Source organism: Alligator sinensis, unplaced genomic scaffold (genome assembly GCF_000455745.1).
Source record: "Alligator sinensis unplaced genomic scaffold, ASM45574v1 scaffold319_1, whole genome shotgun sequence".
NCBI lineage: Eukaryota > Metazoa > Chordata > Crocodylia > Alligatoridae > Alligator > Alligator sinensis.
In genome coordinates this window covers 349485-376897 of record NW_005842375.1, presented here as the reverse complement: position 1 = coordinate 376897, position 27413 = coordinate 349485, and the positions used below count along the sequence as shown (strand labels likewise).

The 27413-nt window shown below is 44.0% G+C and overlaps 1 protein-coding gene across 1 annotated transcript in view; it reads left to right on the top strand.

Annotated features, from left to right (window-relative positions):
* The first annotated feature begins 9552 nt into the window (after positions 1-9552).
* TSPAN3 (tetraspanin 3) overlaps positions 9553-27413 on the top strand; it is a 40218-nt gene continuing 22357 nt past the window's right edge. Inside the window, exons 1-2 of the mRNA XM_006029381.3 lie at positions 9553-9704; positions 26302-26493. Of these exons, the coding sequence (XP_006029443.1) occupies positions 9642-9704; positions 26302-26493 (255 nt within the window). The 5' untranslated portion in view covers positions 9553-9641. The remainder of the gene's footprint in view (positions 9705-26301; positions 26494-27413) is intronic.

Genomic DNA, 27413 nt, shown 5'->3' with positions numbered 1-27413 from the left:
TTCTTGCCAGAGGTAAAGGGAGTTAGCAGAAAGAAGCTGGCTAAGCCCATATGTGACTGTCTTTGCTTCTTTCTTACTTTCAGGGGGGTTTTCTCACATTTTTTTATACCATTCTGGGATGTGATACTAAAATTATATATCCCCCCCAGGAATAAGCAAGAAGCCTCTCTCAAGGAATCTTGCCCTCTCCCACTCCAATTTGCTATATTCTTCAGTTTTCACACTATCTTGTCTTCTTCAGAGCACCAGCCCAAACACTGGTTACTGTTCCTTTACTGATTTCTCTGCCACCATTTATTCAGAACACAGCTGTCAAGATCATTTTCCTTATGGTGAGAGCAGAAGTGTCATAGCCCTTCTCTTCTACACACCGGGTCCCTCTGCTGGCTCCTCCTTTCTAAACCCTGGAACAGATTATTAGATAGGTTGTAGACTTCTCTGTCACTAGGAGTTTGTTTATGGCTAGGTTAGACAAACCTCTGTCTGGAAGGGATTGTATAGGGATGATGCTGCCTTGAGCAGAGGTTTGGACTGATGGCCTCCTGAGGTCTCTTCCAGCCCAGTTTTAATATGATTCTCCAGCAACAAGTTCAAACATCCTTCACCTCAGCCCTTTCACAACTCTATCTTTGCTTATTTTTCTGCTCTTGTATCATACAAAGTGGACAGCACTTTAGAGTCAGAGTAAGAATAAAGAAGGATTCTAAACCAAGATATAAAGTACCACAGTGAAAGGAGGAAAGATAGGAATCGAACAAGACAATGACCCTACTATTAAAATTCCCTCCATCTCACCCTGCCTCCAGAATCATCATAGTCCAATAAAAATCTAGATGTTTCTGCTACAACAGCCAGTGGTATAATTGCTGACAACTTCAGACTTCAGAATTAACATTCCATTTAGATGAATGGGGCAATTCACATCCATCCTAGAGATCTCAGCTTAGACTAACTGTAAACTCTGGTTTGTCGATGATACTACCATATTCCACCTAGAGGACTTATTGTAACATACTTAGTTCAATCTCAGTGTGGAGCTTGTGCCCCTCTCACCGCTTAGTCTATCGGGGTGTTGCCCCTCCCTTCAACTCTCCTGCCACGACTTGGATGTTAAATGCACTCTAAGAGGGGTGTACAGTGGAGATCTTTGCTTGGATGAGCTTCCTGATAGACAGTGGTACTCACGGTCATCCAATGCGATGTTCCATGGGGCTCCGCCTCCCCTACACCCCGCCCACCCCCCAGCCGATGGGTGATGCGTTAAAGATGTTTCCTGGCCCCGTATGACGGCCTCAGACCGGTTCCCCAGGTTCCAGTCGCTCTCCCTTCCTTCGTGGGGGAGATTTCTTTTCTTATAGAAAATATTCCTCCGAGTCAGGAGGAGCTGTAGGGTTATCCCCCTTATTCCAGCTCCCTCTTGGATTCTCAGCTGCCTCCTCTCTCCTACTGCAAGCAGGGAGCTCCCTTGCCTCCTGGGTGTAAGCCTCTTCAGGTGGCTGAAAGGATGCTCCTGCTTGACCTGCTTGTCTGCCTCCTGCTCTGCCTCCCACAGAAGGCTTAAAGCCCTTCCCTGGGCTGCCTGCTAGAGCCTTGCAGGTTGCTTCCTCCCCGTGCCGGAGCTCGCCTCACAAGCTGCCAGCCCATGCTCTCTCTCTCCGGCTCTCTCTCTGTCCCCGCTCTGACGGGGTTTTTAAATCTTTCCGCAGCGGCCGATATGGCCGCTGGGACTGGCTCCACTGGTTCCCCCGCCGGGAAAAGCCGCCCAGCCGGCATAATGCCAGTTCGCGCGGCTGCAGCCGCGAATGCGGCTCCTGCTCCCGCTGCTCTCCGGGAGGTACGTACACCCCTCTGGGGGCTTGTGCTCTGGGTTTGCGGTCCGCGGGCTCTCTACTCTCTCCCTCGAGAGAGTAGAGAGAGTAGAGAGTATTTGTGGGGGCACCTCGCCGCCACACTCAGTTACAGTACAGTTATCAATTGTATTGTAGATGAGACTTAAACATGCCCTTGTATCCACTTAACAAACATATTCCAAAAAGTGCAAATTCTTCAGAAACTGATACAGCCACTTGGGACACCAAGTGCTACATCTTAGATCCCATGTGTACTTACATGTCAAACTCCTATATTGGCACTTAATTCTCTTTGAATTAAGTAAATTGGTGTGAAGTGCTTTGAGAATCTGTGCAGAACTCTATCCTGGGTACAGAGTTTTGATAAATGAGGTAGAAGAGAGCTTAGGTAGGAAAAAGAGGTAAGGCCAAGTTTTTCACCTTTTACAACCAGGGAACCTATCACCTGGACAAGGGGGAGGAGATTAATGTCATATATCTTGACTTTAAAAAAGTCTTTGATTTGGTATCCCATGATCACCTCTTAGCAAAATTGGCCAACTGCGGCCTTGGCTTCACCACGATCTGCTGGCTGGGGAATTGGCTCCACGGTCGGACCCAGAGGGTGGTGGTTGATGGAAGTCAATCGTCATGCTTCCCTGTGATCAGTGGGGTCCCTCAAGGCTCTGTCCTTGGGCCTATACTATTCAACATCTTCATTAATGATGTGGACATTGGTGTCAGAAGCGGACCAGCCAAGTTCACCAATGACACCAGACTTTGGGGTAAAGCATCCACACCTGAGGACAGGAGGGCAATCCAGGCTGACCTTGACAGGCTAAGGAAATGGGCGGACGAGAACCTGATGGTCCTTCAAGGTGATGCTGCAGCTAGTAGGGCAAGCAAAATACTGGCTTGCATCCATAGATGCTCCTCAAGCAAATCCCAGGACGTCATTTTCCTGTTCTACTCAGCCTTGGTGAGGCCGTAGCTGGAGTACTGTGTCCAGTTTTGGGCTCCACAATTCAAAAAGGATGTGGAGAAGCTTGAGAGAGTGCAGAGGAGAACCACGCGCATGATCAGAGGTCAGGAAAACAGACCATATGAGAGGCTAAGAGCTATGGGACTCTTCAGCCTGGAAAAGCACAGGCTCAGGGGTGATCTGGTGGCCGCCTATAAGTTTATCAGGGGTGACCACCAGGATCTGAGGGAACATCTGTTCACCAGAGCGCCTCACGGGATGACAAGATCGAACAGTCACAAACTCCTCCAAGACTGTTTCAGGCTGGACATAAGGAAGTACTTCTTTACTGTACAAGCCCCCAAGGTTTGGAACAGACTGCCGCTGGAGATGGTTCAAGCACCTACTTTGAACTCCTTCAAGAGACATTTGGATGATTATCTTGCTGGGAACCTATGATCCCTGCTGACTTCCTGCCCCTGGGGTAGAGGGCTGGACTCAAAGTTCTTCCAAGGTCCCTTCTAGCCCTAATGTGTATGAAATCTATGAAGACTGGATAAAATGAGGGCAGATGGAGGGGATGCTCAGCGATGATGGTTGAGTGAAGTGAGCCCATGAAGAATTTCTGAAAACCAGGAGAATGTTTCCCTTCATCACAGCACAAAACAGGATAACAAAACAGATCTGGAAACAGATTAGGCTGCTCTCAGGCATGGGGATGGAATCTGAGGCCAATACCTATCTATTCCTACGTAGACTCATAGCAGTAAATGAAGTCTTAATGTACCTTTGGGTAATCTGCCAAAACAGATACTTTTATTTGTTTCTAAATGGAATTATTTGTTATTTTGTTTTGTAATTATTGTATTGGTTTAGACTTCAGTTATATAAACAGAATTGTATAGTTAACAGTCTCTACCACAGTTTAGGCTTTTATCTAAAGATAGTTTTTTGGCCATTCTTATAACCTTAAAGGATTTCCTTCAAAATCCAAGCACTTACCATCTTACAGTGGCTTCTGGTATCAAAACCATGTATTAGAATATGTTCAGTTAGGCCATAGCTGGGATTCTCTTAAAGGAGGGGTATAATATGACGTTTCTCTTTCCTTTCCTCAAGTAAAACAATATTTGATATATTTTTTATATGAAGAGGAGAGAGTGAAAGAGGCATGCTGAGGAACAACAGTATGTGACCATCTCAACTTTTTTATTCTCCATTGTAGTCAGATTATGTCCCAGATCCTAAATCACTTTTTAGGCTCTGAAATGGGCCCTGGATGTGATATTGCACTGGCACTGGCAATACGGCCCCTCCTCACCCACTTTTAGTTTTTATCTAAAAGACCACTACATGTATATCCATGAGAGTGAAGTAAATTAAACAACAACAACCACCCTGCCAGCATGAAGTGATTCCTGTAAATTAACGTAGTGTCAGTGAAGGTCCTAACTAGCACTCTTAATTACCTCACCTAAGTGTCAGACTCAAAGAGGTGAGAGGTTTTTCTTTTGCTCTAGAAAACACCAGAAGTTATCTACAATCATCACCACCCAGATATTTATGTCGAGGGGCTTCCACGTGTAAATATGTTCACTAATATAAAATATGACAGTGAGTCTGACTTTTGGCAAGTGAAAACTGGCTTGTAGCCAGAAGGCTCTGTATAATGGTCATTAGGAAAAGTGATTGGAATTTTTAATTATGAAACTCTCTAAAACCTTTTAGAAACCCAGTAAAATCAAAATCCTTTTGAGTACTATAGTAATTTAATCCATTTCTCAGGAACTGATGAAAAGAATGTAGTTATGTTTTTATACTAAGACAGGATTGAATGTTATAGAGTTAACTGATATAATCTGTTTTTGACCCAATAAAAAGTGTAAGTATCCCGAAGCAGAGAGATGTGAATGGATTTTATTCTATCTAGGCTTGTGTCCACAAGCAGGGAACTCCAGATTAAATTGGGATACATCAATGTAAAAGGGGCTTCATCCACATAAAAACACCTCTTGCAATGATCTGGAGATATTACTTGTATTAGCATCAGGAGAAATTTTATATTGGAGCAAATTATGTTGTAGTCTGTTCCACAGTATTTTGCTAGTCCACCAGCCACTCACTTTTCAAGACAATGTTGTACCCTGCCCCAACTGGCAGCTTTGTTTACCCGTGTAGCCTCAACTGTTCTGGGGTCAAAAATGCCAAGAAAGAATGCATCACGGTTACTAAGGAGCTAGCAAAGAGGTTTTTTCAACTCATGAGCTGGTAGAAAATGGCCTCATGATAACTGACCAGAGCCTGGCTGTGAAAAAGAAGATAAAGTAAATGATTAAGGAAATGCAGCAGCAGTTCACAGACATTGTAAACTAGCAGTTAGAGAGTATATTCCATCGTGGCTGCTGCTTGCTCTCAAACTCCTATCCCCCTGGCATCCCACAACACATGCAGCAGCCCCAGTTCAACTGACACATGAATGCTCAACCAACTGGGAGCAGGCCCACCAGAGTTTGTCGTTTGACCGGTGCCTTGCCTGGCCTTGCAGCACTCTCCGCTCCACCACCTAAGCTGGCAGGAGGACACCAGACCGGTCTGCTTTTCCACCATCCATTGCTGCCACCACTACATGCTCATGTGCTGCACTATCCATCATTCCACCCTCGCATCCTGCCCTGACACCAAGGTGGGACCTGCTTGGCAAGGATGTGGCTGGGGCATTCCAGTGGCTGAGTCTGTACTCCACCCTCATCCCACGAGTCACTGAAGACCTCAGTTGGCAGCTCCTCCATGGAGCCGTTGCCACACGTGTGTATGATTCATAGATGCTAGGGTCAGAAGAGGCCTCAACAGATCATCGAGTCCAACCCCCTCCCTAGGCAGGAATGACTCCAGCCAGATGTCTATCCGGCCTTCTCTTAAAGATTCCCAAGATAGGGGAGAGCACCACCTCCCTTGGAAGCCCATTCCAAATTTTGGCCACCCTTATGGTGAAGAAGTTCTTCCTGATGTCCAGCCTAAATCTGCTCTCTGTCAGTTTGTGACCATTGTTCCTTGTTACCCCAAGAAGTGCCCTGGTGAACAGAGCGTCTCTGATTCCTTGCTGCGCCCCCCCTAATGAATTTGTAGGCGGCCAAAAGATCACCTCTCAAACTTCTCTCTCAGAGGCTGAAGAGATCCAGTCCCTTAGTCTCTCCTCATAGGGCTTGGCCTGCAAACCCTTAACCATACAAACGGCCCCAATTTGTAGGCGGCCAAAAGATCACCTCTCAAACTTCTCTCTCAGAGGCTGAAGAGATCCAGTCCCTTAGTCTCTCCTCATAGGGCTTGGCCTGCAAACCCTTAACCATACAAACGGCCCCCCTCTGGACCCTCTCGAGATTATCCACATCCTTCTTAAAGTATGGTGCCCAAAACTGGACTCAGTACTCCAACTGCAGTCTGACCAATGCTGCATAGAGGGGAAGTATCACCTCCTTGGTTCATGTTTGTCATGCATCTGCTGATGCATGATAAAGTGCGGTTAGCTTTGCTGATGATTTCATCACACTGACAACTCATGTTCATCTTGGAGTCCACTATGACTCTGAGATCTCTTTCTGCTTCTGTGCTGCTGAGAGGGTCACTTCCCAGCCAGTAGGTATGCTGGATATTTTTGCACCCTAGGTGCAGCACTTTGCACTTGTCCTTGTTGTTCTGCATCCTATTGTGTGCTGCCCATTTTTCTAACCTGTCCAGGTCTGCCTGCAGTCGTTCCCTACTCTCCGGAGTGTGCACTTCACCCCACAATTTAGTATTGGCCGTAAACTTGGACAGAGTACACTTCACACCCACATCCAAGTCACTGATGAAGATATTGAAGAGTACAGGTCCAAGGAACAAGCCCTGTGGGACCCCACATCCTTCCAGGTCGATACCGACCCATCTACAACCACTCTCTGGGTGCAACCTCCAAGCCAATTTGCCACCCACGGACTGTGTAAACATCTAAGTCACAGCCTCTTAATTTATCTATGAGAATGGGATGAGATACTGTATCGAAGGCCTTTCTAAAATCCAAGAAAATGACATCCACTTCTAATTCTGCATCTAAGCATTTTGTGACCCTGTCATAAAAAAGAAACCAGATTGGTCAGGCATGATCTACCTGCTACGAATTCATGCTGGTTGCCCTGCTGTATTATTTTTCCTGCTGGACTCCCACAAATAGGATCTTTTCAAAGACCTTTCCAAGGATGGAGGTGAGACTGACTGGCCTATAATTATTTGGATCCTCCTTCTTCCCCTTCTTGAAAACAGGGACCATGTTGGCTCTTTTCCAGTCCTCTGGGACCTGACCCAATCGCCATGAGCGCTCAGACAGCCGTGCCAGTGGTTCTGCTACGACACCGCCCAATTCCTTCAGTAATTTCAGATGCAGCTCATCTGGGCCTGCTGACTTAAACACATCCAGTCCATCCAAGTGACTCTGCACCAAGTCAGCATTGACAGTTGGTGGGCTGGTGTCCCCCTGATGCCCATCTAAGAACCCATTAGGAGACTTATCTTGAGCCCTGTTCAGGAACACTGAGGCAAAAAACTCATTGAATAACTCAGCCTTGTCCCCTCTGTCCATCACTAATTGCTCCTTCTTGTTCAGTAGGAGTCCTATGCTGCCCTGTGCCTTCCTTTTACTCCCTACATACCTAAAACAAGACTTTTTGTTGTCTTTAATTTGTGTTGCCAGCCTCAGTTGTGTAGTTGCCTTGACTTTTCTACCTGCCTCCCTGCAAGTGTGGGCCAAATAGGTATTCACCTCCTTGGTAGCTTCCCCCTGCTTCCACCGTCCATATGCCTTTTTTTTTACCCTTAGGCTCCCCTGGATTTCCCTGTTTAGCCAAGGAAGTTTTTTGGCTCCTTTCCCCCTTTTCCCTCGTGCTGGGATAGTTTCCCTCTGCCTGCAAAGGATCGCTTCCTTTAGAAATGACCACGCTTCCTGGACTCGCATCTCGCCAATACTCTTATTCTGCAGTGCATCATAGATTAGACTCTTAAGCACACTGCAGTTAGCCTTCCTAAAGTCAAGCACTTCCACCCTACTAGTTATCTTACCAACCCTACACCATATGGTGAATTCGACTGATTGGTGGTCACTGTCCCCAAGGTGACCACAAAAGTGCAGCTCCCCCACCAGGTCCTCCCCCATAGCCAACACCATGTTGGCAAGTTTCACAGACACCCTGGTCTCCTGCCCCTTCTGTGGGCAGGGGGAGACCCTGGCGCACGGGACCCTCGAGTGCGCCAGGCTACAGCCCTTCCACTTCCACCTCCAGAACCCCCTCCTGAGGTTCTGGCTGAATTTCTCCCCCGCCTCTTTGTTTTTGGTCACCCCATCCACAGCCCCACCAAGTCCTGGGGCCTCCTGGTCAACCTCCTCCTTCCTCTCATTTGTCTGTGCACGTTTCTGGGCAGAGCTCCAGTGGGCATCCACTGGATGCCTCTGAGCACTGGTGAGTGCGGCGCGGGGGGGCTCTGCTCGGTGTCCCCCTCAGGCACACTCATTTTCGTGTTTTGACCCTTTGACTCTCACATCACTCCTGTCCTGTTTTTTGCCTTTGTTGTCCCAAGTATTTTGTTGTAGCATTCATCCATTACCCCCCCATACAATAAGGGCTGTTAGTTAGCTGGGTGGGCCTTAGGGCCCACAGTATTTGGATGTTGCAATATACAGGGGGACAGGCAGCAGTGGGGGCTGCTTCTGGTGCCCTGTTTCCCTACCCACTCCTGTGGCAAAGCCTCTGGGGAGCAGGCATCATTTCACAATCCTCTTTCCCAGATACACTGCTGGGCATGGGGCTGTGCCTGCCTGGCTCCTATGGCCAGCAGCGGCACAGGACTGCTTCTGCTGTGGCAGACTCCTGGGAGAGAAGGCCATACCAGCACCCAGGCCTGGTGCCCTGCTCACACCACGCTAGTTGCACTACTGGGACAAGCGTCTTTGATCCTGCAAATGCAAATGCTGGGTCGCCATCCCGCTGTTCCAGCCCCCGAGGTTCCTGAGCTCCCTCAAAGAGAAGGGCTCAGCTGGGAGCCCTCCCCCGCGTCCCTGCCCTCCACAGACGTCCCTTTATCCCGCACTTTCCAGACAGCCTTTTCCAGCTGCAGCCACAACGACTCGCCCGAGGTAGAAGGGTGGCAACTACGAGGCCCCGGGTGGCGCTGCTGCTCGTCTCTGTGGGGAAAGCATCTGCAGGGGCAGGTGCGACCCCTTGGGCCAGGCCCCCGGCGATGGCGGCAGCCGGGCCTGCCCAGGGCCCGGAGCTTTAAAGCCAGAGGGTCAAGCCTGCTCCTGCTGGGCAGGGCTGCCTTCTTGGGTGTGGCCTTTCCCCTTCCCCCATTTTGGGGCTGCCACAACAGACCCCTCAGGCTGCGCCGCCACTGCAGGGCCGGAGCGGAGACACGTGGCCGGGGCAGGGCCAGGACCGCCACGCCAAGCACAGGGCCCTGGCAGCTCCCCCTGCCCTGACATCCTACACGGGGGGGCCTGCGGGTGTTCTAACCTTGGTTTGTTTTTTAAATTAGAAATCTATCAAAAATACATAAGAGAACAAAATCTCATACTAACATAAATCACCACTAGCACTATCATACAAGCAGACTCCAAGGGGTCTTCATGTTTACTTCCAAGAAAGAAAAGGAGAACACAGCACCAAACGCACTACACGTGCAGCGGTAGCGAAATGTTTCTGACTCGCTGCGGCCCCTTTAAGAGGCCAGGCCGCGCCATCTTAGGTCCCTCCCCTCATGTGACGGCACCGCCGCCGCCATCTTAGACCGCCGGTCACGTGAAGCGTCCAGCTGGCGGCGCGGCAGCCATGGGGCAGTGCGGCATCACCTCGTCCAAGACTGTCCTCGTCTTCCTCAACCTCATCTTCTGGGTGAGCGGGGCGCTGCGGGCCGGGGGCCGCGGTGCAGCCAGACGGGGGGCGGTGGGAGCCGGGTCCGCCGGGCCCCAGCGCGACGCTCCCCCGCGGGCAGCCTTGGGATTAGGGTCACGAGGGACTCCTGGTCCCTCGCGTTAGAGCAGTCCGCGGCTTTGCGAGGGGGAGGCTGGGGTTGGGATGACATGTCGCGCTGCCTGCCTAGTGTTGGGGTTTGGGCTTCGGCAAGTGGGTGCGGTTTTTTGTTGGGGGCTTGGCTTGTTTTGCTTTGTTTTTGGTTTTTTTTACCCAGAAATATTTCTCATCTAAATATTTTTAGAATGACTTTAGTTCCACAAAATACAGGTGGGAGATTGCAGCAACGTCCCATCGCAGCACGTACGTAGGCAGCAGTTTAGAGGGAATAATAAATGGGAGCTGTGCAAATGAGGACTTCTGGGGATTTTTTTTGAAGGCGCGTGCAGCGCTTCGACAGCGCTTCTCTAGCTGAAATGCGTTTGGAGCAGAGTGGTTTTTCTGGGTATGTGGTTTTGTGTGCCAGTTACTTAGTTGTGAATGGTTTCTACAGGGCACTTCAGAGCTATTTTAGGAGATTGGCTTATACTTGCTTGTGAGTAGGCAAGTGATTGTGTTGTAACTATTTCTAGTGTGGGTCTCAAAATAGATTGTTTTTGTTTATGAAATAAACAGGAGTAACTGCAGGCGACAATAGACTCAACTCTGTTCAGTTGTGTGGTTCCTTATCCCAAGTTGTGACAGTGTCTTACAATTTTTATTTGGGGGTGGGGGTGGGGAGGGTTTTTGAACCAATCTCATTTAAGTACGCAGCTCTTGAAACATGTTTTTAGGAATAGTTCAGGTTGCTCGGGAGTCGCACACCGGTGCTTGGTGTGTAGAGATTCTTTTCTGTAGATAACAAGTCATTGTCTGCGATTTTCTTTCTTCTTTCTTTTTTTTTTTTTTTTTTTTGTGCTGTTTGTGGTTTCAGACTAACTTGAGCATGTTTCAGTAGAAATGAAAATGTCTGCAATCTTTTTATTACAGGGAGCTTGTTCTCTAGGGTTGGTAATATATTTTGATGGGAGGGCATTCAGGGTGATTTTTGTTAATGATTAATGCTGAATTGCCTAGAGGAGGGCAGGTCTTTTAAAAACTTTTTTTTTTTTAATCAAATATCCCATGTTTACTGATTGATGTTATAGTTCATACTGTCCACATGGAAAGATGTGGAATTACCTTCCTTCATGTATACTTTTGGGGGTTTATAGCTGAATATTCAGTTTTAAAGGCTGGAAAAGGAAAAAAGAAATTCAGGGGTGTTTTTTTGGGGGGACGGTGGCAGTTTCCCCATCACACATCTCATTTGTTGTTGCCTGGGCCAGCCTCCAAATATACTTTAATACTGAGGAATGGCCTTCTTGCCCATGTAGTAGGTTCCATAGCATCGTTGTCTTTTGAGCATAATCTGTATGTATTTCCAGGCTTATTAATTAGCTCATCCAGATTTTCCCTGAGACCTTACCAGTAGATTGCAGCAACAGAGATAATTGGTGATACTACATAATAAAATTTCCCTTTACTGTTAGCCATCCATGAAGTTCATGGTAATTGTGGAAAAATTGGATCATCCAAAATGTATTTTGAGATTGTTAGGCTTCTTAAACAAGGTTAAAGTCATGCTTTTGAACCTTGGATATTTAGAATAACTGCATCTGTAAAGTTATCCCCCCCGCTTTTGTTGTCTGTGAAAAGGGTAGAGACTTCCTTGTCATAAAATTTCAGACACAGTGTTCTGCGGTCTTGTATTTTTCAGATTTGTAATGAACAATACTGCACACACGCGTGTGCATACACAATAAATGGCCAGATGTTCTAATCAGCTGATATCAGTGACAGTATTGAATGTGTTGCACAGGCCACCACTAATGTTTTCTTTAACATTTTTCTTGTTTGGTAACTTGTATTAAATGTGATAGAACTGCATATTCAGGACAAACTAAACAAAGCTCATCAAGTTACTATGCTGAAGGCAATACTTTCTTGATAAGGAAGATGTATGCCTTTCTGATAGCATTTATGTCTTTGTCTTTCAGTTTTGACAGTGAAACTGCTAATTACTTTTTTTTGCTGCTTTTGAGATGGTAAAGACTGTTCTGAATGAAGCTGCATTTAAAGAGTTATTGTGCTTGAACAGACTTAAACTGTCATGTCATATGATGGGGAGCTTTGAAAATACCTTGTTCTGAAGATTGAAGCAGAACAAAAATAGGGACGTTGTGACACACTTCATCTTGAATAATGCCATCATGTACTGCTGGAATTAAATATGAATTATTTGCATTGGGCCACAGAGCTTTTGATAAGGGTTGTTTTTTTTGTGTAGTTTGGTTTGGTTTTTACTTTAGGGTAATTTTAATTTCATTCCATTTGTGGCTTATTTTCTACCACTTCAATTCAGGCGTATTGAACTGGGCAGGTTTAATGTATTAACACTTCATTTAAATGCTAGCCTCTAATAAATTGTTTGTAGAATAAATCAGTAACAGTTACTTACTTCCCCACCCCTCAAAGGCAAAACTGTAATGCAGAGTGGTAATATTGACAAGTCCTCTAGCTTATTCCTTTTTAGGAACTAGCTTAAACTGTATGGGTAAAACCAGACCTGTACAAGTTGTAACCACTGTAGTGGGAAAGGGGAGGCATAGTATAGTTGCACTTTTACAGCTCTAACTCCCAACCCCATTTAAGTGTCTACAAGCTCTTAGAATAAGGCACAACCAACTACTGAACTCAGTCTCTGAAGACTGAAAAACGATATGAACCAGTCATTTTTATGCATTCCAATGTAACTGGGTACACTGATCATCTTTCTAGTGTTCCTAGAATCTAGTCGGTGGTCTGCCAACAGATAATGTCTCCAACTCTTCACCTAATAATTATTAGTTCTGCTTGCAAGCAAGCTTTGTTTATGATCACCAGGGACTCTGCCCATTTTTCTTCTCTGCTAAGGCTCTAGATCAGTGCTTCTTAACCTTGTTAGACTTTAGGCACCCCTTGGAAAATGCTAGGTCTTAGTTTTTCACTTAATTTTTATTACAAAAACTAGCCTACTGCTCATCATGAATGACTGTGCATTTCAGGGAGTGTTTACATGCGCCTCCCCAGCCCTTGTGGCAGGCCATGTAAATGATCCCACTTCTACCTCGTTCAGCGTGGTGACTCCCTCCCCCACCCCACCCACCTCCTGTTTCCACCTCCTCCTGTGGATCAGTGGGGCTTCCCTCCACCTGAGGAGGTGGCAGCTCCCTCCCTTGCCCCACCTCCAGCAGAGCAGTGGAGCTTTCCTCTGCCTGAGGTGGCAGCCATGATGGCTCCTTTCCCCCCCCCCCCCATCTGCCTCTGCCTCCTGCGGAGCAGCGGTGCTCCCACCTCCCTGTCTGAGGCAGAGTCCCCACAGCCAATTGCCACCCATCCTCTGCGGCATATGCGCAGTTGCCCAAAAGCGTTACAGACAGACGCACGGACAGACAGACAAAGCCCTTTATTATATTAGAATATAATGGAGCAAGTCTTCCATTGCAGAGAACTCGGACCATAACAGATCAGAATGTTTTAATACTAGGGCTTCCTATTTGAAATCTTGGTTTATCTTGTGAATCATGTGCACATCTAACAGTGCTAATGTTTTGTGTAGCATCCTGAGACATTCTTGAAAGGATGTCAAGGCACACCAAGGTGCCATGGCATCCTGGTTAGAATTGCTGCTTAGTAATTTTCCTAGGGTTTTTAGTACATAGTATAAGACCTCTGTCCTTTTCTTAAAATGCCTTTGAACAAATACCTTGGAAATAATTGGAAGCCTCCATCTTTTTTTACTTGTTGATCGTTCTGCTGCTGCTTTCATATTATTCTTGTACTGTTTCTGAATTCTTCTTTAACTATTTGGGGTTTTTTTTAATAATTGAATGTAAACATTTTTAGTGTTTGGGATTTCTGTTTTTTCTCCTAATAAATCAAACCAAGTTCTACTGTCCTGCAGTCACCTGAATGTACTGATTGTCATGAGCTTTCATGCTCCTTCCAGGCCTTTCGCTTGATACCTGCACAATATGCCTCGGCTTTAGTAACAGAGAGCAAGAATTCATACTGGCTTCTGGTGTCTTTACTATTCTTTACACAGATCAACTGCAGATGCTCCTCAGCCTGACAAAGGGTATTTGTACCCAAAAGCCTGCAAAGAAAACATTAAACCAACTTAAATAGTTGGAAAGTAAAGATATCAGATTTACCCAAAAAACCTTGTCTGCCTATGTCTTTAGACCAGCATGACTACAGCCTATACCCCAGAATTCAGATGTGGCTTTTGAGTCAGTTTTACTTTAAACAGATGATGCTTTATTTTAAAGTCAAAATACAAGTAGCGTGTTGATGTCATCTTGGTATGCAGTGATATTATGTAGCTGTTAATTATAACACTATTTGCTTATTGCATAACTTGTAATATTAACATTTGACCTTCCCACAAAGTTTAGACCGAAAAAATAGACTTCACATGCTATTATTGTTCTCTGGTGGGGATCAATTTTGTAGAAGACATGTTGGAGGGAGAAAGATGAAGTCCTAAAAGTCCCAAGGTTATATTGGCTTCTATTCCATCCACAAGAGCACCAAACAGCAGACTCTCCCTATGCCTGAAGAAGCATTTGTGCCTAGAAGCTTGCAGTGAACAACTTTTCCAACTATTTAGTTGGTCTAATAAAAGAGATCATATTTACCCAAAGGACCTTGTCTGTTTAAGATTATCAAGATACTTCAACCAGGTGAAGTGAGGTGCAACCAACAGTCTGAAATCCCTTTTTAAAAGCTTTTAAAAAGCAATGCTAAAATCTTAAGGAGGGGGGATGTTGTGAGAGGAGAGGGGTTATGAAGGAATTTGCAGATAGACAACATCTAGCTTCAAATATTTTATCTATCAAAATTCTTGAAAGGAAATTTAGGACAGCACTAGCTGCTTTCAGAGCTTGCATTTAGCATCTCTTATAAAAGAAAATTCTATTTTATGTTGGCTTGTGGTGATCAGTGGGATTAATACTGAAGTGATTAATTGTGAATGCAATTGGGAAACATACTAAACTGTAGTTGAGGGGCTCTTGTATAAAAGCAGGAAAAAAACCCCAAAGACTAGGTGGATCAGAATAGATGAGAGTTTTAAGGCCAAGTACCCATAAATGGGAATAGTTGGAATAAAAGTGTATGATCAGAGAGAAATTTATCTGAAAATAACAATTTGTATTTTCAGATATCTTTTGTTTATAATAACAATCAAAATAATCAGGAAAAAGGAAAATAAGCCTACTGGGGTAATATCCAGAGAATAAGATGTGATGCATTTTATTGACCTTTGACTTGGATATTTTAGGAGTTAAGGGAAATAGTGGCTTATGCAACTACTTTTCATTGAGTTGAAAGAAATAAGGCTAAGGTGGAAAAAAGCAAGGGAAGTATCTTATATGCAAACATTTAAGATTGAATAGTAGGATGCAGTCAGTATTGAAAGACAAAGCATAATGCCTCATTTTTGTTTGGGGGGGTTGTGGTATGGTCCTTGCATTCATATTGCTGTAACGAAAGTACACAAATCTTGAGGCAAATGACTTGGAGCTATTAGATGTGGAGCTCTCAGATTAGTTGCTAGTAACACTTCATTCCCACTTACCTCCTCTTCACCTGCCTGTTCCTTATCTACAGGTGTCCCTGAAAATTAAATCATCTCTCCCTCTTCTTTTCTTAAAAGTTGTAGTAAATGTTTTAAAAAATACTTATTTTTATCCAACATTGTGTGGGTAATGCTGCTGTAAAACACGTCGCAGCCATTAGCTTAATTCTGCAGGAATATTGTTTTCTTAAAAGAAAATCGTGGGAACAGTTTTGGTAACCCTGCTCTTTGTAAAGCATCCAAGCGCATGTTGCAGAGAAACAAAAACAGTTTATCCCGTGGCTTTAAATCATGCAATAATTCAAATGCTGCATAAATAATAAAGAATATGAAGCTGGGACATAAGGTTTAGGGGAAAATAATAAAATAAGGGATTTGCTGAAAAGTTGAATTAAACAGGATGAGGGGGGGCTGTCTTTTGCCAAATTTATGAATTGGCTAAATAAAATCCTGTCCTGTGGTGGTAACTTGAGAAATGTCTGAACTGCCTGTGGGAATTCAAATCAGGCAATTTTCAAGTATCATTTAGTGAGCATATTAAAATGGACTGATTAGTCACTGGGCTACCCAACAGGAATTATTCAACTGAAATTATTTTCTTGGACCACATCTAACTTCCCAGTGCAAGCAGCCTACTCTAGGACTTGGATTAAATTTAAACCATTGGGGTTTTTTAATGTCTTGAAAAGATTCTTAAGAAACAATACTAAATCTCCGGTGCTAGGAGCATTTAATTTTTTAGTTTTAATGGGGATTATAGTTTTTGATGGAGTTTACTAATCGGAAAGCCATCTTTGATATTGAATAGTGGGAAGCTAAATTGTTGCCATGCTGTGGGCAAACTTTCCTTGTGCTACGTATGAGGATTCTTCCGTGCTGTGATCTGGAAACAATGGAGTAGTGATTCTCAACTTTTTAAGGTTTGAGGCACCCCTTGGTACATGCCAGCTCTTGGTTTTCACTCATTTTTGATGGCAGAAAAATAATAGATCCCTTTTTCTGTTGCAGAAAACTCCAAGGCCACAAGTCAGAAGGTTTTTAGCATTGTGGGTTCCTATTTGAAATTTCTAGGTTTAACTTGTGAATCAGGCTTGCACATTTGACAGTACTAAAATTGTATAGCACCATTCACTACCCTTGAAGGGCTCTCAAGGCACCTCGGGGTACTGCAGCACCTTGTTGAGAATCATTACAATAAATGATCAGATCAAGTTACAGGCCCTATGAACAGTTGTGTAAGACAACTGAGTTAAGCTTATTCATGTGATTAAAGCAGAAACCTTTTTTGGGAACAAGCGAGTACAGGCAGTCCTCGAATTGCAACGTTTCACACTTGCAATGTTTATAAATTGATGCCCTGTGTCAATGTTATGACGTCAATTTTGACTTTACAATGCTTGATCTGACATGAAGCCATGCCAATGAACAAGTTCACTGCATCACCCACCTCCCTGGAGAACATCTGTCCAAACTTCCTTGGACACTTTCTTTAAGAAAGTAGACAAGACTCCAGAAAAACCTGCAGCCAGTAATCCTGAGAAGACTCTAGCCAAGAGTCTTTCAAAAAGTCCTTCCAAATCAATATGATTGCTATTTACAATATAACTACATTAATGTAGCTATATTACTCATCTGTAATTGATTGAGTACAAAATTGGTGAAAATAGAGTATCAGGTCTTGGTTCAGGAACCAATCCCCCGTTTATAACATTGTTTCCTTCTGAGGAAAATGGCTTCTGAGTTGCAATGCTTTGACTTGCGACACAGTTGGTTCCTAAAAACTGCGTCATAAGTCTGAGGACTGCCTGTACTAAAGTGGGTGGGCAGCTGATATGCTAGGAAACTGCTTTCTTCAGCCAAGTGAATGAATGCTTGTAGTAGCTGGTATGGGGATGAGAAGTGAAGGGATCAATAAGAAAACTGAAAGGAGTATTTATGGGAGGAAAATAGCAGTGGAAGTGGAGGTTGTTGGTGAAGGAATCTGAGGTCAGAACAGCTGAACAAAGCAGCTAGACTTCTAGGAGCGATGGTCTGTATAGCCTGGTGAAGAGAATTTGGAAGGTCAGAGAAGGTTATAGATTCATAGATGCTAGGGTTGGATGTGACCTCAACAGATTGAGTCTGTTTTTTTTGTTGTTGTTTTTTTTTCCCCTCTCCCCTGTCCTGGGCAGGAAAAAGTGCTGGGCTCAGATACCTTGGGGGTTTTAAGAGAAGGCTGGATAGGCAAGGGGAGAGTACCACCTCCCTTGGAAGCCCATTCCAAATTCTGGCCACCCTTACTGTGAAGAAGTTCTTCCTGATGTCCAGCCTAAATCTGCTCTCTGTCAGTATGCGACTATTGTTCCTTCTTACCCCAAGAAGTGCCCTGGTGAACAGAGCATCTCCGTTTCCTATTCGCAACCCCCTAATTAATTTGTAGGCGGCCACAAGATCACCTCTCAGCCTTCTCTTGCAGAGGCTGATGAGATCCAGGTCCCTTAGTCTCTCCTCACAGGGCTTGGCCTGCAAACCCTTAACCATACAAATGGCCCTCCTCTGGAACCTCTCAAGATTATCCACATCCTTCTTAAAGTATGGTGCCCAAAACTGGACTCAGTACTCCAACTGCAGTCTGACCAATGCTGCATAGAGGGGAAGTATCACCTCCTTGGTTCTGTTTGTTATGCGTCTGCTGATGCGTGATAAAGTGCGGTTAGCTTTGCTGATGATTTCAACACACTGACAACTCATGTTCATCTTGGAGTCCACTATGACTCTGAAATCCCTTTCTGCTTCTGTGCTGCTGAGAGGGTCACTTCCCAGCCAGTAGGTATGCTGGATATTTTTACGCCCTACGTGCAGCACTCTGTATTTGTCCTTGTCGAACTGCATCCTGTTGTGTACTGCCCACTCTTCCAACCTGTCCAGGTCTGCCTGAAATTGTTCCCTACCCTCTGTTGTGTTAATTTCACCCCACAATTTAGTATCATCTGCAAACTTGGACAGAGTACACTTCACACCCACATCCAAGTCACTGATGAAGATATTGAAGAGTACAGGTCCAAGGACTGAGCCCTGTGGGATCCCACTGCCCGCATTCTTCCAGGCTGATACTGACCTGTCCACCATCACTCTCTGGGTGTGACCCCCAAGCCATTTTGCCACCCACTGGCCTGTGTAATCATTTAAGTCACAGCCTCTTAATTTATTTATGAGAATGGGATGAGATACCATATTGAAGACCTTTCTAAAATCCAAGTAAACAAAATCCACTTCTACTCCTGCATCTAAGCATTTTGTGACCTCGTCATAAAAGGAAACCAGATTAGTCGGGCATGATCTGCCTGCTACGAATTCATGCTGGTTGCCGTGCTGCTTTATTTTTCCCGCTGGACTCCCACAAATATGATCCTTAATTTTTTCAAAGACTTTTCCAAGGGCAGGGGTAAGACTAATTGGCCTATAATTACTCTGATCCTCCTTCCGCCCCTTCTTGAGAATAGGAACCACATTGGTCCTTTTCCAGTCCTCCGGGACCTGACCCGAGTACCACAAGCACTGGAACAGCCATGCCAGTGGTTCTCCTATGACATTGGCCAATTCCTTCAGTACCCTTGGATGCAGCTCGTCCAGGCCTGCTGACTTGAACACATCCAGTCCATCCAAGTGACTCTGCACCAACAGTTAGTGGGCTGGTGTCCCTCTGCCCAACTAAGAACCCGTTGGGAGACTTACCTTGACCCTTGTTCAAGAACACTGAGGCAAAAAACTCATTGAATTACTCAGCCTTGTGTGTCCGTGTCCCCCCCACCCCCCGTCTGTCACTAATTGCTCCTTCTTGTTCAGTAGGGGCCCTATGCTGGCCTGCGCCTTCCTTTTACTCCCTACATACCTAAAACAAGACTTTTTGTTGTCTTTTATTTCTGTTGCCAGCCTCAGCTCCGTAATTGCTTTGGCCTTTCTACCTGCCCCCCTGCAAGTGCGGGCCAAGTAGGTATACTCCTCCAAGTTATAGTACAGAGGTGGGCAAAATATGGCCCACAGGCTGGATTTGGTCCACTGATTGATTTTTACCTGGCCCACGGCTGCCCTGTGGTTCTTACCATGGGGCAAGCCCTACTTGGGGCAGCCTGCACCACACTGCTGCCTGTGCCTTCCATGTGCCTGCTGACAGCACTGCCCTGGCCCCAGCCCCATGCAGCATGCCCAGTGCTGCAGCTGCAGTCTCCTGGGTCCTACTTGGCTCTTCCTCCTCCTTGTCCCTGCTGTGCCACTCTGGGGAGTGGGTAGCATGGTCATATGCATAGCCAAGGCTGGGAGGGGGAGCTGCAGCTGGGCAGCTCCTGGCATAGTGTGCAGAGCTTCAGCTCCATCTCCTAGCTGCCTTCTACTTAACCATCCAGCATAATGAGCAGCCACCTGCGGGTGGAAGGCAGCCTTGCCAGGAAGCCGTGCACTTTGGCCAGGACTGGGGCATTGCCATTGGTGGGTGCAAGATAGGTGCAGGCAGGAGCATGGCATGCGCTCGCCTGTGTGTGGAGCACCATGGGGGCAGCAGTGGGCTGGATAGGGGTGGGGATAGACCGCAGATGCACTCATGTGCTTCACCCCACCCAAGCTGGCTTCTGGGACCTAGCATGCAAGCACCCCTCCCCCATTATACAAGAGTAAAACTTTTGTTATACGGTTTGCTTTTATCTATAATTTGTTAAAATGATATGTTCTGAAAGATTTTGTGAGGCTCTCAACAACTCGCCAAAACTCTTTAAGTGGTCCACCAGCCAAAATAATTGCCAATCCCTGTTACAGTAACTCAGGTTGTATAACAAAAATGAAGCTAGGGTTTTAGCAGCAATAGCATGGGAAGGTAAGCCTGGATAAAAAGGGTACACAAGTTAGATTACACTGAGATGGGGTGGAAAAGATGGTTGCACTGTCATTTTGTGGAAGAAAACAGCTCTAATAGATGGAATTTGAGCTGCTGGCTGAACACCAGAAAGGAGAGATCAGTTCAGATGGAGACAACGATAGGCTAGAGTTATTCTTACACACATGCTATTTGAGAACATGGAAGTAGGTTTGGTTGTCAAGAGATTATAGACAAATGGAAACTTGAATACTGTGCTGATCCACATAAAGGAAGAAATAGCAAACAAGATGAGAGATCCTGAGAATCCTGCTAAAAAAAGCCAATGGGGACAGTGATTGTTGCTGAAGGAAGGACTGTTTGGTGGGGAAAAATCATTTAATTCTTGATACAGCTTTAGTATCAGGTTTAAGTTGTTCAAAATGCATAGTCAAGTATAGAGTTAACAAAGTGCATTACAAAACTTCCAGAGCTGCTTTCTGTGTAAATCTTGATCCATTTGGTTCAGTAATAGAATGATAAACCTATTTGACCATCTGCGGGGGGTTTTAATCAATGCAAAACATCTCTACCTATGATAGGTAAAGTAGTAGGGTTGATAAACTTCCAGGGATCTAAACTTTTCCCAAAAAATAATTAACTGTTGCTACCATATTTTAACAGTGCATATGCTTTTACATGCTTTCCCTCGCTTGTTCACGAATGTACTTTTTCTAAACTTGTTTTTTAAAGCTGCAGAATGAACAAACATACAGCTGATTCAAAGGGACAAGCTACCACTCGGAACAGGACTCTCTCAGGAAATCCTTTTGGTGGACTCCATTCTGGCCTCAGAGTATAGGTGCCTCGCACAGATAAATGTATCATTAACATAACTGCCTAGGTGTGCCCTGAGAAAACAAATTCTGTTGTTAGGGTGTTCTGACCTGTACTGGGCAAATGTATTGGGGGATTACCATGAAGAAGTCTATGTGAAATAGCAGTCTGACCTAAACTAACATCAGCACAAGTCGTCTCAAGTTCTACTTTTCTGTTGCCCTTTGTCCAGAAAACAGTTGCTTTAAAAAATAGCTGTTTTGTATGAGAAACTTTTTGTGAAGATTTTACTACAGAAGCTCATGCATAGGCCTGCAAAGTAGCTTAGTTGCAAGATGCATTGAACAAATTTCAGAGTAAGGTCTTACAACCTCTAATAATCTTTCACCAGTTCTAGGTTTTAATGCCTTGGTGTATGCAAAAGGTAAAAAGGAAAAGGAATATTTTAAACCCTGTTACAACCTATTAGTCTCTGGCAAGCAGCAGAGTGCTGAGGAGGCCAATTCAAAGAAGCTAGGGCAGTTTGGTTAGTTCTGAAGGAACAAAATTACTTAATTATATACTAAATAGCCTGTTTCTTGTCAGCCTTGCATTATGCCCTTTACTGTTTGTAATATTATATAGAAGAAAGACATGGAAACAATTTTTCTAGTGTTTGGCCACTTATTCATTTGACTTTTTACTCTGTCGTACCATCCGAGAAATTTCTTTCCATCATAAAGCTGCGCAATATCATTTTTGATTTACCAAGTTCCTTCTTCCGTGCACTCGTAAACATACATAAAAGTGTAGCACTTATAAATCCCTCCCTGCAAGGCTAATCAGTGCATTTTTCTGGATTTATCTTTCTATGTTACTTGAGTCAGCAGTGCCTTGATAAGAAGGGGTGTGCAAACAGATTTGAGCCTCTTATTGCAGGTTGTTTCAATGATGTTGGTGTTGGAGCTTGTTGCAGTTGAATAGTTCAATTGGTAACAAAGCCTTGGACATTTCAAAGCAATGCTTATGAAATTATAACTTTGAAACATACAGTTCATATAACTGACACATTTAACTGGTTCTGGTTTTACATTAAGGAAAATTACTATGATAAAATGACACCGCTTTATGGAACGTCTGTTTTCTTATGTATTGAGTTGTATCTGACTTAAGTGAACAGAAACTTCTGTTAATTCTCTCTAGTGCTAACATCGGTGCCAATGTGGGGCTGAGAAGGTGCTAGAATATTTTCTGATTTTGCTGATTTCTGCAGCTATTACTACAAAGTCTTTCTTGGTGTTATGAGTGCCAAAAATCAGAATCTGGTTCTTTACAATATCTAGTTGTTTGCCCAGTTAGCTTTTTGAGAGCTAAGTAGTGAAACTTCACAGCATTATAATAGTTGCTCTTCTCAGATTAATCATATATTAAGAGATCACTTCAAATTTGGGCGTTAAAGATTTTGTTTTAATCACACCACATAATTTACTTTACCATTCAAAAGTTCTAAGACTCTGTAGACGGCTTGGAAGCTTGTATAGCTTTGATAAACTTTTTTTAGCTCGTGGCCCTTCTCTGACATGTTGATACCTAATGTTTTGAGGTAGCTGCAGAAGCTGCAGAAAACATGAAGCAGCAACATGACCTCGATACACCCGGATAAAGCAGGAAGTTTTGGAAGCTATTGACTGTGCAAACTAACTTGACAGTTCTGTTCTCAAGAACTTTACAAAAGCTTAAAAGCTAAATGTAAAAACAACTCGAGTACCTACAGCTACAACACCAGTTAGGAAAAAGCTTTCCTTCTAGGAAAGGATCACCGGCAATTCCAAGGACACAAGCTGTGCAGGTCAGTTGCTCTATTGCCTTGTGTGAAAAGGTATCAGGGAAATCATCAGTGTTTTGTTAATGTAATGAAACTTGTGCTTTCAGAATATTTCTTGAAATGTGCTCTTAGAAGCACTATTTGATTGACTTTTAGATCAGCATTTAGCCTTTATTTGTTTAAAGCACCTGGTGCAGATAATGCTGATCTTAGTGTGAAAATCAAAAATAAGCTGTGAAAACTATACCATCTAACAAATTGCTGAGACCATGATGAAATTGACAACAGCTATACAGCCACAATTTCAACTCTCTAATGACTCTTTAAATGCACAATCATACAGTCTAGCACTGCTTGTACGAAATAGGATTTTTCTATGGTGGGAGAAAAGAGAGAAACTAACAAGCAGCAGAGAAGGACAAAGAGGCTCTCAAATGCTGCTGACTTCTGTATTTGCACTATTTCCATGCCTGGTGACAGCTGCAGCTGTGTGTTCCCTTTTAGGACCTTTCAAAATAGCATATTTCTGACAAGCATTTTAATCCTCTTGAAGTGTGGGGGATGACATCACTGGCACATCATCCGCATGTTTCATTGCTAAGCAACACTTAACAATGTGTTACCCTTTGGTTCTTCACTTTTCACCCAGAATATGCATACCTTTGTTCCATTGTGGTACATAACATGCCATTCATTTAGAATTGGATTCACACAGCATATAAAACTAGTGCTAAGTGCCTCATTTTTGCCCTTGCCCTGAGTGCCTCTTCTCCCCCCCTGCCCCCCTTTCCCCGCTTGGGATGGTTACATTATGCTATTCTCCATCTTTTCATATTCAGTGTTGTATGAATGTGAACTTACTAGATGTCACAAGAGCTCTGTTAGTTCCGCTTTAGCTAGGAATAGAAAGTAGGGCTGTGCAAAACGGCACCGTTCCATTTTGCCTTGAGGTTCAATGGAACAGTGTTTCATATCGGATTTAATTTCGAATCGAAACAGCTGTTCCGTTCCATTCTGTCAAAACAAAGGCTGTTTCAATGCTGTTTCGAGTTTTGCCAGGGGGGGAGGGGGGTGGGAGGCAGCCCAACTGGGCTGACTTCCCATCCCCAGTGCTACATCGCGCCGGGGGTGGGAGGCAGCCCCAGCTGGGTTGCTTCCCAGTCCCCCGCGCTGGTGCTACATCACGCGAAACGACTCTCAGAACGTTTTAACCAGCCTCGTTTTGTTTTGAGGCTGTTTCGATGGCCTTTGTTTCATTCCAATTTTGCTGTTTTGACCTTGAAATTGGTCGAAACAGTGTCGGAACAAAGAGGTCGGTAAAATTTCTCACAGCCCTAATAGAAAGGTATAGGGATAAAATATTTTGTCCATGGCCACTTGCTGTGCCAGCAGCAGAGCCAGGATTAGAGTTTGACTCCTGTGTCTTGACTTCATGATAGTTACTTAAGACTACTGCAAATTGTAATCCTGCAGTTGAATGTTTCTGAATATTCTGCATTTAAAGTCTTACTTCACCAATTGGAACTTAACAACATTTCAAAGATTTAAGAGGGAAATAACTTTGATTCCTTGTGCATTTAAAGGGATTTTTGTGTATTGTCAATCATTTTTTGTGCTACAAGTAAAAGGAGGCAGCTTAAAGCATTTGCAAGGTAAATGGTGGGGAGCTTGGGTTGATACAGCACCTGGAATTACTTGTTGCTCACTTTATTAAATGTTAGCTTTGTAAAACTTTGGTAGTTCTGCTTAGTTTTTAAAGTTGGTCTCTTTACTAACCCTGTTTCCCTGATTTTTCTTTTTTTTTAAAGGAAATTCAGAATTTGAGCAGTATGGTTTCATACTCAGGGGGACATGTGGCAATTAAAATGACTTCATGCTTTTTAATGAAAATCAGTATTTTCTCTACAGGCAACAGCCTCTGAAACTGTTCTGGGAGAGGGAACGTCTGTATTTTAATATTGAAGTCTTGCATAGCTGATATCACATAGATCTCTTGTTCCTAATTCTTTGTTCATCACAATCTAGGCTAAGAGAAATGTTGTGCCTAATAACCCAACGTTTTGAGGTTTTTTTTTTTCTATTGGTGTGTGGCTTCTGTTACCAGACTTGTTGATTTGGGAATGATAGTTAAAATGGTTTGCCTTTAATGATGCTGTCTTGGGACCTGATCAGAAAGTTAAGTCATTTGGTGTAATTACTTTATCCTTAGGCATATTAAATACAATAATAACATCTTGGAAGTGCTATTAACGGTTTTAAGTACTTTAATGTACCATTTAACTTAAGGGTTTTGAATTTACTGACATGGATGGGAGGAAGGAGGCTTTACAGAGCATATAGTTGTTCCTTGTTATCTCTTGGGAAAGAGATTGAGGAAGTTCTTGGTATACTGTCTTTTTATGTAAATAAACTTCCTGAGTTGCCTGTAAAATCATAGGCGTTTTCCTCCATTTGGACTGCAGCATCAGGATGACATCATACATGTGCCAGTTTGGAATTGATAGAATAGCAGGAGTGATGCTGAAAATGAGTCCTTTAGCATTCCTCTGCTGCTGAGCTAGGGTAATCCATAGGTAAAGTGATTTTCCTATATTTTCCAACTGATTAGTTCATATATTGGTTCTTTTGAGAATTAAGTCCTATAGATATGTGAATATGCAGCATGTCCTTAATGTAGTCATTGACTGAGGTTTTTGTTTATATTGTTCAGGATAACCTTTATTTGGTGGACTGTAGTTCATGGTTTCTTTTTTTAAGATAATACTGTGTATAGGTTTCACAAAAGGATTTTTGGTTTTAATTTTTGAACTTGTTCATTTTTTTTCCTCTGACTGGATAAAGATGCTAGCTCTATATGCATGTGCTCTATTCTGACTAGAAATAAATAATATACTGCGCCTCAGCTGTTTGCTATCAAAATCTAAGAAAGCAGTGCAGCTTGCAGTACAAAGTAATTCTTGTCTCTGAAAGAAGACATTTCTGATGTTGTATTCAAAAGAAGCTTGCTGAGACTATCAGCAGTATCTGGAAATATAGATGCTATCACTTGTTTGGGCAATTCAGATTTGATTAATGGGACATGCCTTTGGTAAGGAAGGAAGCAGGAGGATTGCAGTGTTCATAGTAATTTCTCTGTTCCTTAACTAAAAGTATGTCTGTATGGGGAACAGTGGAGACTAGGTTGAAGTTGTACTTCTTAAAGGTGGAACTGGGTAACTTCCATTTTTCCCCAAACTAGGCATTCTATACCAGTAAAGTAGTGCCTAAGTTATATCAATGAGGGTTGCAGCCATAGGAATAAACATTTGCTGAGCTACTTGTCTGTGAAATAGCCACTTGTAGAGCATTATGGAGAAAAAAATGCAGTTTAGGGTATGTAGTGGATCTAACTAGGATCTTTTGTTTTTTGTAGGCAGCAGCAGGTATTCTGTGCTACGTGGGAGCCTATGTTTTCATTACCTATGATGATTATGATCACTTCTTTGAAGATGTCTATACACTCATTCCAGCAGTCGTCATCATAGCTGTGGGGACGCTTCTGTTTATTATTGGACTTATTGGTTGCTGCGCTACAATTCGTGAAAGTCGCTGTGGACTTGCCACTGTAAGTTGCTGCTTTTTCTTCTTTGTTTTTCATAACACTCTTGAAGTCTATACTGTGATAGTAATGTATATTTGACATTCTGAGTTTGATTTGCAAAAATTCACTGGGTTTTGTAAAACTAGATGAAATTGCTTTCTTGCCTATTTTGTCCTAAAAGTATTGTTTTCTGTTGGGGGTGGGGGGGAATAAAACGGTGTCTAATCTTAATATTACACTTTAAATTTCTGTGCTTTAGAACTATGCTGATCTGCCCAATGCAAGCTGGATTTTTTTTTTTTTGTGAACTTTTTTGATGGTACACTTGATAAATTATTTGTGCTTTTAAGTTATTCTCTAGGGATTAAATTGATGGTTGTTATCTTGCTTAAATTTTAGGGCTGTCAATTAATCCCCGCTAATGTGCATAATTGGTGCAAGAACCAATTAATGCATTACACTTTTAACGCATTAATCATGCACGTGGTTTTGGAGCCTGTATCTGAGCTGCCTTGCCCTGCTGCAGTCATCACCACCTCAGGGCCACCCTGTGGGGCAGCAGTGGCAGTGCAAGGGAGTCATAGGGCAGCCTGGGCAGAGGCTCTGGGTGGCTGCAGCAGGAGGGTGGAAGAGAGAGGCTGCACCCATGCACAAACCCCTATCCAGTTCCCTGAGCAGCCAGGCTGGCAGTGCTGAGAGTTCAGGGAAGATGGTTATTGGCTGCAGTGGGGCTGCCTAGCACCCTCGGACCCCACAGCTCAGGATCAGGACCGTTTGGGATCTCTGGCACAAGACGCCTCCAGGCCCATTTATCTCTGGACCCCCAGGGAGTGGTAGGAACAGCAGCCCTGCACCCTCACGGAGGTAGCCACTGCCAGAAGGCAGGGGCGGGTTTCCTGTGAAGCCACCACGCCGCATGCCCTACCCGGTCCCGGCCCCAGTGG